General features: G+C 47.6%; 1 protein-coding gene across 1 annotated transcript in view; it reads left to right on the top strand.

The window, feature by feature from the left end:
- The first annotated feature begins 1,993 nt into the window (after positions 1-1,993).
- The window catches only part of NFE2L3 (NFE2 like bZIP transcription factor 3), a 30,680-nt gene continuing 16,439 nt past the window's right edge, over positions 1,994-16,234 (top strand). The window contains exon 1 of the mRNA XM_063100773.1: positions 1,994-2,585. Coding sequence (XP_062956843.1) covers positions 2,016-2,585 — 570 coding nt within the window. The 5' untranslated portion in view covers positions 1,994-2,015. The remainder of the gene's footprint in view (positions 2,586-16,234) is intronic.

Consider the following 16,234-nt stretch of genomic DNA (forward strand, 5'->3'; position numbering starts at 1 on the left):
CACTGTGGGAGAACAGATGGTGGGGGGGAGATTAATTCCAACTGGAGAAAATTCAGAGGATGTAGTTTTAGGGCTATGCCTTGGAGGATGGATGGGTGATGCAAACGTGGAGTATACTAACATTTATAAAGCAAATGTATTTCACAGGGCCTAGTTTCCAAAGCCCTGTAGTTTCAGGTATAACCTAACCTTTTAAAATTACATATAGAAATGTTAAGCTTGCAAAAGACAGGACTTTCCCCAGGCTAAAATCTCTGTTGTGGATATAGAATTGTAACACAGCAAAGTTGCTGGCTCTCAAGGACAAACGTCCTTGAGAGCAGGTTAACCTACTGATTGATATGTTAAGAAAGTTGCTTTATTGTTATGTAAAAATACTGAGGAAAATTCTGTAGGAAAACACAGTGTTTGCTAAGAACAAGCTTTTGTTGGTGGATTGACTTAACCTTTTGCAAACTGCATTATGGAATGTCACTTTGTTATTTCACTGATTTTACCAGCCTCTATTGTTAAACTATACTTAGCCATAACTCCACCTATGTTCCTTTTCTGTACTTTCCTGGTCTGGAAAATAAATAAGGGGAGAGAACCCCAGTTCGTGGTTAATTTCCCAAGGAAGAATTCCTCTCTCTTGAGGGTTCCAGGAAATTAACCCCTTCAGGGTCTCTCACTGCTCAGATGAAATGGGCTTTGAGTAATCCTTTTTGCATCTCCGTCACTCCACGTGAGGCAAAGCAACACAAACGATAAGTAACAGAGAGCACTGGCTACTTACCCAGTGCTGTGGTTGGTAGTTTACATGTATTACCTCATTTGGGGCTCACAAAAGGTCTGATGGGGGCGGGGTGAGCGTGTTATAAGTCGTACAGAGAGGACACTGAGTGAGCGATTTGTCCAAGGTCCAGGATAGTAAGTGGTGGAAGGAGGGAGTTGAACTCATACAGGATGACCTGCACTGCTCATCCTTGGTGATGTCCTTTGCTGGTGCCACCCATGTCTTAACCCTCACTTAAACAGCAAAGGTTGCAAGGAGGGAAAGCCCGGCAATATGCAGAGCAAGCCCAGGGAAGAGTGAGGGATTTGGTGAGGCGGGGGGGGGGGGGGGGGGGGGGGGGGGATGTACTGTTTGATCCCAATCGCAGCTGTGAAATTTATATGTCAAACTGGACTTAACATGTAATATTTCATCTTTACCAATCCTCATTTTACACCAATCATCATCTTACCAATAAGGGAACTAAGACAAAGAGGTTGAGTGACTCATCCAAGGTCACACAACTGGCAGGTGGGGGGGCTGGGATAGGAATCCAAGGGTCAGACTCCTGAGCCTCCTCTTCCCACTGGTACAGTCAAGTGTCCTCAAGTGGGTGAGAGCCCTTTGCAAACTGCCAGGTGCCTCGCAGCTGTCCTAGTTACTTTCCCCCAGTCTACAAATCCTGTCCCTTCCTGCCCACCTGCCCCCCCCCCCACCCCGCTCACTCCCACCCGAGCTTTCAGCTAGGCTGGCCCAGCTCACAGCCAAAGGGTTGCAAGGGGAACTTTGGGCCCAGGACAACTTCTGCTCCCAGAAAGCTTTGCGCCCCGCCCAATGCGGCTTTGAGCTCGGGGAGCCCTGCCCCGCGCGGCCCCTCCCACGGGCGCGGGCCCGGGGTGGCCGTGGGCGTGTTCCCGGCGGTGGCGCCCGCGGCCCGGGGCGGGGCCTGGCCGAGGCGCGAGTCGGCGGGGCGGCGGGGCGGCGGGGCGGCGGGGCGGGGCGAGCGGGCCTGGCTAGCAGGTGGCTCCTCCTCCGCCTCTCCCGAGCCCCGGCGGCGCCAGGCACTGTGCTGGCTGCGGAGGGAGCGCCTTCGTACCGGCTCGGGGAGCACGCGACGGCCGCTGCGCGTCCGGGTCCATTGTTCCGCTCCTCCCCCTTCCGGGCAGGTGCGCGGCGCGCGGGGCCCGCACGTGCCCTCACGGCGGCTGGGCGCTGGGACCCGCGGGCGCCGGCAGGGGCGTCCCCGGGCGCGCGGCGGGAGATGAAGACCCTGAAGCCGTGGTGGTCGGCCGGCGGCGGCCTCCTGCACCTCAGCGTCCTGCTGAGCTTGGCGGGGCTGCACGTAGACCTGGACCTCTACCTGCTGCTGCCGCCGCCCACCCTGCTGCGGGCTGAGCTGCTGCTCCTGGGCGGCCCCGCCAGCTCCGCCTACGCGCTCAGCCCCTTCCCCGCCTCGGGAGGGTGGGGGCGCGCGGGCCAGCTGCACCCCAAAGGCCGGGAGCCGGACCCCGCGGCGCCGCCCGAGGGCCAGCTGCTCCGGGAGGTGCGCGCGCTCGGCGTCCCCTTCATCCCGCGCACCCGCGTGGATGCGTGGCTCGTGCACAGCGTGGCGGCCGGGGACACGGACGGGGCCCACGGGCTGCTTGGCGCCGCCGCAGCCTCGTCGGCCGGAGGAGTCGGCGCCAGCGTGGACGGCGGCAGCCAGGCTGCGCACGGGGGCGGCGGGGACCCCCGAGCGACTCGGGGTAGCCCCGTGGCCGCCGGGGAGGAGGAGAAGGCTCCCGTGGAACCGACGGCAAGGGTGCCGGACGCCGGCGGAAGCGCGAGCGAGGTAACCCGGAACGGGACGCGAGCGAGGGGCGGCGTCTACACCGCCCGGGGCTGGCGGCACTGGCCGGACCCCTGGAGGGTTGTGACGGATCTAAGCAGGGGGCACACGCGATCTCGCTTTCCACCCTTAGCCCCTGGGTAGTTGTAGGTTCGCGGACGACTCTGCTCCTCCGTTTTGTGAATGCGAATGAAGGCTCTTAGTGCTGTCGCTATGGCTTTTAGGTTTTTGAGAAAGAGGTGGGTGAAATCAGCCGTTTGGTTGTAGAGTACACCTTTCCTTGTGTTCGATGGCTGAAGGACGGGGAGGGGAGAAGGGATGGTGTTACTTTTCTTGCCCACTGCTTTTGTTCAGTACCTCTTGTACACTGAGATTTCTTTCTCTGGAACCCGTGCCGGACCAGGAGGTTACGAAGGAGGCCCTGGTCTCTGGGAGGATGCACGTTTCTCTTAAGAACCACGCTCCCGATCTAAAGCCATGGCCTTCGCCCTGATTTTAACCCAGTTGCAGTTCGTTTTTGCTGCTTTCCTGGATCAAGGAGCCATGGTCGATGTCCGCTTCGAGGCGAGCTGGCAGACGGTGCCTCTGTGCCCTAACGATCCCCCCTGCCTGACAGTCCTCCCTCCTGGAAGTTGTGTAACTCCTTATTAGCATAAAGAAAACAGGTCCCCTGACAATCACCTAATGACTAGCAAGTTCCCTTTGGTTGATGGGTGCAAACCCTTCTGCAGCTTAACTTCTTTTTGAAACAAAGTTCACCAAGTCTGGTGCTCTCCATGGACCGTTCAAGTCTAAGGACACTTAATACCGACTTTTGCAAAAAAAAGGTCTCCTGGAAGAAACTTTGGATAAGGTGGTACCTTATTATTCGGTAATTTCTACAAAGCCACCTTATTCAAACTTCCTTCCAGGGGACCTTTTTAATTCTTTCTTGGATTAAGCTATAGTGTTAACAACTGGTGTTGATTCACAAGTGTTCCTTGGACGTTGCTTTTGTGGACTGTAGTCTTATGCAAAATGAGGATTGGGCTTAACTGGTTTGTTTGTTGCTCTTCATGATCGCCCTGCTTGTGTAGGCAGTTGCCAGACAAGCTTCTCCGCCCTCTCCTGGAGAGGTCATTGTGTGCTCAGTGATTCACTGTTATGCTGATCTGATCTCTTCTTCCTGGGGACCCCCGGATCTAATGGTGTGGGGGTTAGGGAGAGTCTTGTTGGGCTCCTGTCTGTTCAGAATAAACAGTGGAAGGTTCTTCCTCGCTCAGTCATCAATCCGGCCCCTATGGGGTCTCTCTCACCTGATCCTCTGCCTCCTAAAGAGAGGTACGTGCTACATTGCTACCTTTCCTGGTTCTGTAGCATACAGAGTTGAAACCCAATGCAGGATGCTGTACCAGATGGCACCCTGCCCCCTCACAGCTCGGTGCCAACATGCTTGCTTGAAGAGCGCACTGGGGCCTGCAGGAAGGGGAGCCTTTTTGCTCATGAAGGACTTCTGTCCTAGCATTGCCTGGTTGATACCTATTTAGACAGGCAGGCCCGCTTTGGAGGCAGCTCTGGGGGCCTGGGCCCAGCCAGACTACCTTTGAGGCCTTCAGTCCAGCTTTCCTAGGGGAGAGAGTGAAGTTCACCACAGGGCCTGGTGGTGCCTTCTCCAGCTGGGCTGGCACATGTGCATCTGCTGGACCATATTAGCTGCTGGGATGACCTGGTTATGTTCAGTCTGGCAGTGATCAGCTGTCTAGTGTACCTTCCAGTCTTCACAGCCAATTCACCTTTGTTGGTAATGCACACAGGCTGTCAGCCTTGTGGGGCACACAGGCCAGGCATTCTTATACCCGATTTGTACTTTAAGGAAAATAGAAGCCCGGCAATGTTAGGGGACTTAGTTAAAGCCACATATTAATTAGTGCCAGAAGTGGAGCTAGAACCTAAGTCTCCTGACTCCCACACTGGTGCATTAGTTAAGCACCTACACTGTACTCAGGCTCTCTGGACAAGCATGTATCTGGGATGGGAGTGACTCAGCCCCCACTCAGCCTGTCTCCAGGTCCCAGGACCCCTGCTCTCTGATGCTGGGTTGACTTTTTAAAGCAGATTGTACCTTTCATAATGCAGAGGTGACAATTTGGAACCACGACTTTGGTAGAAAATGGGCTGAGAAAACAACACCCATCTTTTCCATCAGCCAGACCTGGGCTTGGGAGCATCACTTAGTGACGTACCCTCCCACAGGCTGCTTGAGTCACTCCAAGCCTCAGTGTCTCATGTTTGAAGTGGGAGAGTGATGTTTACCTCATGGGATGTTAGGCTGATGAAATGGGAAAAGCACATGTGACATGCCAGCACAGTGCTTGGACCACAGTCATTTTCTTCTTTTGCCTTCTGTCTTTAACCCAGTCTCCTTAACCTATCCCCATGCACTTTACTCCTTTTGGCTGGTCTGCACATCTGGCTTGGTTGGTTGGTTGGTTGTCATGGGGTAGGGTGTGTTGGAGCCAGACTGCCTCATTTTGAGTCCCAGCTCTGCCACTTACACCTCTGTGACCTTGGGAAAGTTTCTTAACCTTTCTGTGCTTTATTCTCCTCACCTGCACAATGGGAATAATAAAGGTGCCTACGTCAGAGTCCATGTGAGAATTAAAAAGTTCATTCCGAGTAAAGGGCTTAAAACTGTGCCTGTCATGTCTAAAGAGCTTAATAAATGTTAGCTATTGTTAACTTCTGAGAGGGAGTGCTTTGCCCCATAGGAACATCATAGGTTTTGTTTGATAGATAATTCCAGTGGCTTACATTTGAGTTGTAAGAGTTTCTGCTTTTATAATATAACTTTCCATAATTTCTGTACGTGTGCAGAATTATTTAGGAGTAGGGGATTTTCCAGTGTTGAAAGAAGTACTGCTTTGGTTTCACTTCTTAGTGGGGCTGAGCATTATCTGAAAACAGGCTCTGGAATTCCCCAGGGCCGACATGCTTCCCTTCATAACCACGGCCGTTCGCTTACAGCCGAGGAAGCACATGCTCTTCAGAGTAATGCGAGGGTTAAACAGAGAAATGAGCAGTTGTCCTAGGATTGAATGTGTGAAGATATTTGAAGATGGGCTGGCTGCCTACACCAGCATAAGTATTTGAGAGAGTTGTTGCTACTTTGGAACTGAGAGGGCATTGGTCGTTGTGATGTGGTTTCATGCCTGCTACAGAGACTCTCTGCTGGGTGTCAAAGAAAAAAATTTAAACAAATTTAAAGATCTCAATGGGCTTTATTGCAATTCTGCAGTCAGGCAACACGTTATTACATAAAATCGAATAAGTGTTCAATGAGCTGAGCAGAAGCTGATTTTATAGACAGTAAAAGGCTGGAGAAAGCAGAAACAAAAAACAAAAAGAGGATTGGTCATTTAAAGTTACTTTCCTTGTAAGGTAGGGACAGGGAGACAGAACAACAGACAAATAACTGACTAGTTAATATCAGTTACTTCAGGCTGTCTCTTTTGTGTAAGGATTAAAGCAGAGGCAATTTCATTATCATACCTATAGAAGGTTAAAACTGGCTCCTTTCGGAAATTGGCTGTTTACCACCTTCTCCTGACTTCTTGGAAGATCAGACCACAACCTAAGTGACATGGAACTTAGCAGGGGTGACTCCATTCTGGTCTGTTTGGGCCTAGTGCAGGAACTTAGTCCAACACAAAAGCTTCTGATAATTTTTATTTAACATGGGGGAGGCGTCCAGTAGGACCACTTGATTTACTGCCCATGGGGCTGGTTTCTTCAGGCCACAGAAAGAATCTGATACAGTCTGTATTTAAGAGTGAGGGGAAGAGAAAGAAGATCCTTGATTGTTAAAGTAAAAATTGTTTTTCATTTCAAAATCAAAGATAGTCCCTAATGCCTGGACAGTTAGAGATGAAATTTCAGACACTTGCCCACTCTTAAATCACTGCTATGAAACAAATAGTCTTATAATTACATATATTGCAGTACAACAAAGTTTCACAGTAGGATTTTCATTTTGCTTACTAATGGACATTGTAAATGGTCTTCGTATGGGAATGGATGGCATAATTCACTGTATTAGTTTGCTGGCACTGCAGTAACAAAATACCACAGACTGGGTGGCTTAAACAGAAGTTTATTATCTCACTGTTCTGGAGGTGAGAAGTCCAAGATCAAGGTGTTGGCCGAGTTGGTTCCTTCTGAGGTCTGTGAAAGAGAATCTGTTCCAGGCCTCTTTCCTCCTACCTGTTGGTGGTTTGCTCACCATCTTCAGCATTCCTTGGTTACTGCTTCACATGGTGTCCTTCCTATGTGCACGTTTGTCTCCAAATTTTCCTTTTTATAAGGACATCAGTCATATTTGATAAGGGTCCACCCTACTATCTTAGCTTACTTAATTGTATCTGCAGTGACCCAGTTTCCAAACAAGATCACATTCTAAGGTACTGGGGATTAGGACTTCAACATACAAATTTTGGGGGACACAATTTGATTCATAACAACTGTTGTGAGGCACCCTCCCACAAGAAATGCACTTACATGCCACTTGTGCAGAAAAGGGCAGTTTATTCACTCCAGCTGGCCAGCGTCCATCTCCCAAGGAGCAACCAAGGAAGAGCAGCCTTGGGCCTTGGTCTTGTAGGGTTTTTAAAGGCAAAAACTACATCCTGTTGGCACATGGGTTTGTCCAGGTGCACAAAGCAAGCTAGGGAGCTAGGTCACAGAGGCCGAGAAAGAGCCGTTCGAGCAGTCAAGCATATAAGTTTTCATTGTGTATGGTTCCTGTTCCCATGTAATAATTCACTGTGTATGGCTCCTGTTTCTATGCAATTGTTTCTTGTTTCTATGAGAAGGTCAATGGTTTCTTATGCAGAAGGGGAGGTAATCTACAGGTCAGACAGGGCAAAATGGAATTACTTAGGTTAAGCAAGCAATTCTACAGAAGCAGATAGCGTATGTTATGAGGATGTAGGGAGCTCTGTTTCACAACCACCATCCTTCTATCAACTGTTGGGGTGTTCAGCTTGCTTAGTAAGTATGCTCCAACTATTAAAAGCTAAGGCAGGCTGGCCAGTTAGGTCTGTTGGTTAGAGCACAGTGTTATAACACCAGGGTCAGCGTTCGGATCCCCATACCCACCAAGTCAGCTGTTTCTGGGATCATCTAGTCTATGTGTAGGATCATTTGCAGCAGAACTTGGTATATGCTCAGGAGGAAATCTGACGTTTTGCTTTTTCGATGTAAAATCCTGGAGAACATTTGTTCAGACCATCTTTTTCTAGTCAGTGCTTCACCTTTACTGGTAGGTTACAGAGAAATAATCTCTGCAGTATCTCTTTTATCATTCTCCCCTCTCTATTCCCCCTACTTTTCAGCTCAGATGGTGGAAATCAGCATGCAGGGCCCAGACCCCGACTCCAAGGCAGGCTGGTCTGGTGATCAAGTGTGCTGGCACTGGAGTCAGACCAGCTGGGTAGACCTCAGCCCCACCACTGACTGCATGACCTGCAACACACTTCTTCACCTCTCTAAGCCAGGGTTCCATTATCTATAAAATGGGATGGCGAGAGTACCTTAGGGATTCTCTTTAGGGAGTTTTGGGGAAGACTAAATGAGATGATGCGAGTCAAGTTGAGTGGGGTGGGTACATGGTAAGCCCTCATAATGTTAGCTACTGTTAATCATTCAGCTGGGGCTCTGTAATGCCCCCTCCCCAATTTACTCCCATCCATTCTGTTGTCAGGTGCAGATTTCCAAAGCACGCCTTGGTTCGTCTCTCCATTTTCACTTGGGGAGCCTCCACTAGCTCCCCATTGCCTACCAATTTGATATTTTGTCATTTAAGGCTCCCCATGTGGCCAGAGTGATCCAGTCCCCAAGTGTCCTTGCTGCTCATGGCCCACTGATCCTCTCCCTGTAGCCTGTATTCTAGCTAAAACTTTCTCCCTTCCTTTCTCCCAAACATGCCCAGTTTACCTATACCCAGAATGCCTGCCTTTAATTCCTCTGAAGTCTTTTGCTATTAAATTCTCAGACTTAGCTTAGTTCTCACCTCATCTACAAAACATTTCGTGTTCCTTCCTTTGAGCCCTATTGCACTCTGTAACATTTCTTTTATGGGACTTGGCATCTTCTACTTTGAACTGTCGAACCGTCTTGAGCGTGGAAACTGGGTATTAGCTATAACCTGCTAATAGCACGCAGGGGTTAGTTCAGCCAGCATTTGCCTGTTGAACACTTATTCATCACCCTGCATTGGCTTTGCAGAACTTCCAAGGATATGACAAGTGAATCTATCTTGGGTCCTTCAAGGCCAGAGTCCCAATTAGAAAGTAGGTCAGATCTGAAATCCAGATGGGCCATCTGACCATTTAATGCCAGCTATTTGAGTGGATGCAGGCAGTGGAAAGCAGACTTTCAGGTTGGCATTATAATTAATCAGGTGATGAAACCTGGGATTGCCTAAAGTTATATAGCAAGTTAGTGACCTTGCCTGGAATAGAACAGGTCACTGTTCTTAAGCACTGAGTAAACCACACCTCCCACCCACTGCAAAACATCAATCATAAAAACAAATGCTTCTCCCATTCGTGGCAGTCTTGTGGTAGGAATAGTTTACTCACGAAATCTAGTTGTTAAAGATCTACATTAATATTCAAACACATTTCTGGGCAGCTGATGCTTACCGAGGCTGATGTATGTGCCTGGGCTGTTTTTGGTCCAATTGCAGGTGGTGCTTGGCAGAGTACGGACATGGCATAGAGACAAGACATGACCTTTTGAAGTTGGACAGAACTGGATTCTCATCTGTATCAGTCAGGGTTCTTCAGAAAAATAGAACGAGTAGAATATGAATAAATACAAACAGGCTTCCGTATCCATGGGTTATGTATCCGTGGATTCAACCAACCGTGTATCAAAAATATTCCCCCCCCACCCCCGCAAGCGGCCTGCCCGTGGCTCACTTGGGAGAGTGTGGTGCAGATAACACCAAGGCCACAGGTTCAGATCCTTACATAGGGATGGCCATTTAGCTCACTCGGAAGAGCATGGTGCTGACAACACCAAGTCAAGGATTAAGATCCCCTTACCGGTCATCTTTTAATTTAAAAAAAAAAAAAATCCCCCCCCCCCAATAAATAAATAAATAAAATAACAATAATTAGCTGTCTGCTTAGCTTAGTTGGTTAGAGTATGGTGCTGATAACACCAAGGTCTGGGGTTCCATCCCTATACTGGCCAGCAAAAATAATGATAAATAATATAATACAAATAAAAAGCAACACAGTATAACAACTGTGTACATAGCATTTATATTGTAATGTGTATTAGAAGTAATCTAGAGGTGATTTAAAGTATATGGGAGGATGTGTGTATGCAAATACTACACCATTTTATATCAGATACTTCAGCATCCTTGGATTTTGGTAACTGGTTTTGGGGGGAGGGGTTCCTGGAACCAATCCCTCACAGATACCGAGGGATGTCTGTTCACACACACACATACATTTATTTCAAGGAATTGGCTTATACAATTATAGAGGCTGTCAAGTCCGAACTCTGTAGGGCAGCCAGAAACTCTGGAAAGTGAGCAGGAGCTGCAATGCCACAGGCTTGAGGTGGAATTTCTTCCTCAGAAACCTCAGTTTTGCTCATAAATCCCTTCAATTGATTGCATGAGGCCCATCCAGATTACTGAAGATAATATCCTTTAAGTATAGTCAGCTGGTTGATCGTCGATGCTAATTACATCTACAAAATACCTTCAGAGCAGCACCTAGGTTAGTGTTTGAGTAACTGGGTACTATAGCCTAGCCCCGTTGACATGTAAAACTAACCATCACACCATCCCAACTTTGTTTCTTTCTGGGCAACCTCAGTGAACCTTGGTTTCTAAATTGGCAGAAGAAGAATGTTAACCTCTTTCTTGGTACCTTCTTGTGAGGATGAAATGACAACTGTATGTTAAAGGGCTGTTACAGTTCCTGGCATATTAATATATGTTCAGCAGATGATTCATGCTTACTGCTCTTGAGCCCCAGGTCGAATCTCCAGGAAACTTCGGTCTTGTAGAGGAGATTACCAAAGACTGTAAGGTCGTGCTGGGATCTGCTTCAGCATGAAAGGAATCCTTCTTTACCCAAGGAGGGAAATCATGCTGAAAATGGTTGAACGAACTGGGGCTGTTCATGCTGAGAAGATCAGATTGAGGAAGGAACAGGATCGCCAAGTTCAAATATTTGAAGAGCAGCTATGTGAAGGAGGCCTTGGGCTTGTTGAGGCGGCAGAGCCCCAAAGGCAGACTGAAGCTCTACTGAAGCTCTTCCGCAGGAGGGACATCTTGGCCTTTCTTTATAGAGTTTCTCCAAGGGTAGACCTGTGACTGCATCAGTGTCACCTGGGGTGCTTGTTAAAATGCCCTTGCCAGGCCCAGCCCAGGCTTGCTGAATCAGAGCTTCTGGTGTTTTCCAAACCCCCTGGTGGTTCTTGTGCTGGTCCAGGCTGGAGGACCCCTGCCATAGCACTCTTCCCCTGGGACTTCCCAATGTCCAGTAACACCCGAATGGAGGGAGAGCCTGGCTGAAAGCCTTTCTATGAATTTAAGGCCCAGAATAGCTGAAGGACTGGGCCAAAGTGACATGCTTGGGTGGCAGGGCCAAGGCTAGTGCCCTGGCTTACCAGATGTTTTAAAGTTAAAACCCGAATTCTCAAGCTCCTTTTATTATTTCCTCACTTATTTCAAAGAAAATCCCTCAGGATGGGGGCAGAGTAGGTTGAGGGATGGGGAATTAGCTTGCAAAAAACTAATAATGAATGCAGAGCTAGATTGCAAATAAATGCAGTTTAAAACTCATGCTTAAGTTCTAAAACAGGCAAAACAGATAAAAATATCAGATCAGGAGAGAACTTTCTGAAATGTTCTGTATCGTGCCTGGGCTGTGAGTTACATGGTGCCTCCATTTGTCAATTTGTACAGCAAATGTTTATGCAATTCTGCATGTGTAAATTCTATCTAAAAAGTGTGAAAGAATAATTGGGGGTGAGGTGGAGGTATTGATGATAGAAGAAGGTTGGTCATTGTTGAAACTGGGTGATGAGTACTCGGACGGTCCACTATATTATTCTGTGTTTTGTTTATATGTTTGAAGTTTTCCATAATAAAGAAAATACAAAAACATTGTGCAGTCTGAGGACTAGCTGGCCTGTCCTGCCTGCTGGGATAATCTAGCATTGAATAAGTGAATCATAAATGAATCTCTCCTGCCAACACCCCCCACTGCCCGCCCTCCCCACCTGCCAGAGGGGTTACATGCATGAGAAGCAGCTCCATTTAAAATGAAAGTGTGCAGGGCCGAGCCCGTGGCGCAATCGGGAGAGTGCGGCGCTGGGAGCGCGGCGACACTCCCACCGCGGGTTCGGATCCTATATAGGAATGTGGCCGGTGCACTCACTGGCTGAGTGCCGGTCACGAAAAAGAAAAAAATAAATAAATAAAAATAATAAAATGAAAGTGTGCAGGTCGGAGCTCATGTCCTGGTATCGTAGGTGTTGAGACTTCTATTTGGAAACACTGGTTATTTTTATCTTATGCCTGACCTTTCCTGGTGCAGAATCACATCAGATATCGGCCCCTTGTCTATTAGCTTCAGCCACCTGGAGGATGTCTGCCAGCTTTTTTAGGTGACTCTCTGCCTCCTTCAAGGGCCTTCAGAAGAGAGGTTAGCCTATATCACATTTTATTGTGGAAAACTTCCAGCATATATTACAAGTGGAGAGTAGGATAATAAACCCTCACCCCCGTCCCTGTCATCCAGCTTCATCAGTTACCAAAACACGTCCCAGGCATGACTTCTTGTGATTCTCAGGCGGGCTCTTTGCAGGGACTCAGCAAGCAAAAGAAGAGAGCCCAGTGTTGTTCCTTTCTACTCTCCCACTACCTTCATGGACCCAGAATACCTTCCGTAAATATTTCAGTATACATCCCCAAGTTATAAGGATTCTCCGAAACGTAACCACAATGCCGTAAGCACACCTAAAAGAAATTAATGAGAATTCTTTAATATCATCAAATACCCTGTCAGTGTGCAGATTTCCCCAATTATAATAGTTTTTCATGGTGGGTTGGTTTGAATCATAATCCATACAAGATCCATCGCTTGCATTTTATTCAGCTGTTTTTGTACGATACAGTAATATGCAAACAGAAGGAGCTCCTGTGCTTGGTATGGAGTCACTCCTCCCACCACTGCCATTCTGATCCGTATGACCCAAGCGGGAGTCTGTGCAAGAGGCAGAGTTCACCTGAGATAGCTCACATGAAGAGATTTCAATGAAGGACTTCTTACAGCCATGTGGGCGGGAGCAGACAGGGATAGTGGGTGCCCAGAGACTTCCAGTGAGAAGGGAGAAGGAGTGTTGCTGGGGCCCTGGAGCATCACAGGGAAGAAATGCCCTGACATCTCTTGGGCCCACCCTCCAGTGTTCTGCTCCAGCCTCCCACTGGGGATGCCAGCACAGGAGCCCCCAAGTTTGCTGGGGTCAGCTTCTGGGGGGACATCCACAAGCACCAGTATAGCAGCCAAGAGCTGGCTATGAAAAATGCCTTTAGTCAAATCCTGGTTCTGTCGCTTACTAGCTATGTGACATAAGGCAAGTGGCTTAACCTCTCTGTGCCTCAGTTTCCTCTTCTGTAAGAGGGGATGATAACAATACAAACCTTACAGGGATACTGAGCAACTTAAATGAGATGATGTACACGGTGCCTGGCCCACAGCGAGTGCTCGATAGACACAAGCTATAATTTTTATAAACTGCTGTTAAAAACCACCCAGGCCCAAACAGGACACAGTCTCTCTTTATCTGGCTCCTTGTTTCTCTCTAGACCTGATGACTCCAGCTCACCTCCAGCCTAGAGACAGGTCTCAGAATTCTTTGGCCTTCACCCCTCTCCCTCTGATGTCATGCTTGTAGGCACCACGCTGTTCTTTGTCTTTGAAGCCTCATCCACCCTCAAGGTCAAAGCATGTCTCAGTCCCTCCTCCCCCAGATGAATAAATGAAAAGCCCAGGTAAGGCAGCTGAGACTGTTCACAAAGGGTGTTTTCAGGGGCAAATTCTCCATCACATTATTCAGGTCCTAATACAGTGTATTAAACACATGTTGTCAGTTGACAGAGGCTTCAGAGACTTTGCAAGAAGAGAAAAGCTCAGCTTTGTTCCTTTCTTCCCCTTCCCCTACCTTTATTGATTCAGAAAACCATTGTGCAAGACTATTCTATTCTGCTCCTTACAAGGGGACAAAGGTGAATGGCTGGACGGCAGGTATTATAAGTTTACAGCCCAGTAGGAAAGGAAAGACCCAAATGATTATTATTTTAGATGGAATAGGGTAAGTGCCCTAAGAGAAAACGTAGAAGCCATGGGATTTTAGAGACAGGAGAACCCAGTTTTGGCTAAAGGGCACAGACTGAGAAGGTTCTGGATCCTTGCAGGGCACAAGGTGGGTCATTTCCTAGCAGAGTGGGATGTGGTGGGGCGGGCCTTCCAGTGGGTGCCGATTCTGTACTAGTCACTGGGTTTTTCGTTGCGATTAAGCCCCCCAGCTGACAAGTTTATGATGGCTTCCTATGGCAAGCATGGAAACTTTCTTCTTTTTTTAATTGGGTCCCAGCCCCACAAGGGTAAAAAATCACCTACACACAAATAAAAGATAACTTAATGATGGGTTTAACTTACCTAGACTTAAAATTAAGAGCATGGACTATAAACTTTCCATATATACAACAATGCTTGTAAAACACATATACTCTATATCTGAGCTCCATGTCATTGAGTTGAGAAAAATGAAAAGAAGAGAGCAGAGATAGTAATTACTGGCTACCAGGGGCTGGTATCGCTTTCTCTTGAAATTCTGATGGAGTTGTCAGCAGTTAGTCATTAATTGCAACTCTTCAGAACCAAAAAGCAGTAGAAAGGAGCAATAATTAATGTTTATATAGCATCTTAAAATGTATGAAGGGGCGTTATCAACTAAATCCTTAAAATGTCAAGGTCCAGGGTTTGATCCCTGTACCAGCCAGCGGCTTCCTCTCTCCTCCCAAAAGAATCTTTTAAATGTGAATTAGATAATATCATCTCCTCATTTCACAGACAAGGAAACTGAGCGTTGAAGAGGTTTAGCAGCCGCCCTGAGGTTCCACACTATTGGGGTAGGATAGGCCTTTTGACTCCACCGTTTTGAGTATGAGCCCTCCTAGCCACTAGGCTATTTTGGGCTTTGCAGACTGTGCACATTATATAACGATGCAATAGGTCTTTTTCATTTGTTAATATAAATATAATAGTGAATCCTCCACCCTTCCCTGCCTTGAGATTCTGGTCTCCCTGTCCCCTTCATGATAGAATTGCTGTCACAAGTTGGGTTCTGTGGGTGTGGACTCTTGAGACTGAGTTTAGTGTGCAGGAAGTTTATAACAGAGAGAGCCCTTGGGATCAACAACTGGAAAGGAGGACAAGGAAGCAAGATTAGACAGGAGCAGAGGTCAAGCTGTGACACAGGATAACAAAAAAGGTGCTCTGGGGCTAGCATGGTGTGCCACAATTTTCCCACATGGGGCCAGGATGGCCAGGCCTCTCTACCCTCACCTGATCATTCATGGGATGTGTGTGCCCTAGGAAGGGTGTGACCTTAGGTGAGGCGGCTCTCAGCAGCTGAAGGCTGGCTGCCATGGGTTCCCAAAAGTCACCACAAGTCCTTCCTTAGGGGTCTGGGCTGCACATCTCCATACTAAGCCCAGGGAAAATTCCTCCTCTCATTCATCACTTCTTATGCTGCAGATTCCTGTTAGCTTCATAATAGGCTCTTAATAAATGAGCGTTGAATGAATACATGAAGGACTATCTAAGAAGACATTAAATACCTAAGGCTGTGCAAGTTAAAGTATTTTTCTTCCCTAGGGCTGTGGAATTCAGTCACTATGTTTCAGTCTGCCATCAAGATTCATGAAAGTTATTCAGTCTCCTCTTTCCCCTGTGGCCTCATAGGGTGACCATATAGGACAGTCCTGGTTTATGCTTATTGCCCAGCTTAATGGAAAGTAACCTAGTATGGGTGATGAATTATATGGCCACTTATTCATAGACCCTTGGAGTGTCAGAGCTGGAAAGGGCCCTCTCAGGAAACCAGGTTTTCAACTCTGTAGTGACTTGCCCCAGGTCCCACCTTCTGCCTCTCCTGCCTCTACCTGGCCAAAAAGGAAGAGCAAATACCTCCAGGCAGTGAAGCACAAATTCCGACTTCAACCTTGACTTTCCTCCCCTGGGATCCTCTAATTCCTCATCTTACACTTTGATCTGTCCCTATTGTCTTCACATTCATCTCTCATCTCATACATAACTTGATATCTGCGAGATTGTAGCTGCTAATAAGCTGCATTTTTAGCCTTCTAATTTGCGAATATTAAGAAAGAAATGAACCCAGGGTAGGATGGATGTGAGGAAATGGGTGTGTTCAGATAACACTGATGACAGTGTAAGGTGGAACAGCCTTTTTGGAGGGCTGTTTGGCTTACCCCATGAAAGAGGTTGAACAAGTTGTTAGAGTAGTTTCTTCAGAAAAACAAAAAACTCCTGCTACAGACAGAATTCAAGAGGAATTCT

Source organism: Cynocephalus volans, chromosome 6 (assembly GCF_027409185.1).
Source record: "Cynocephalus volans isolate mCynVol1 chromosome 6, mCynVol1.pri, whole genome shotgun sequence".
NCBI lineage: Eukaryota > Metazoa > Chordata > Mammalia > Dermoptera > Cynocephalidae > Cynocephalus > Cynocephalus volans.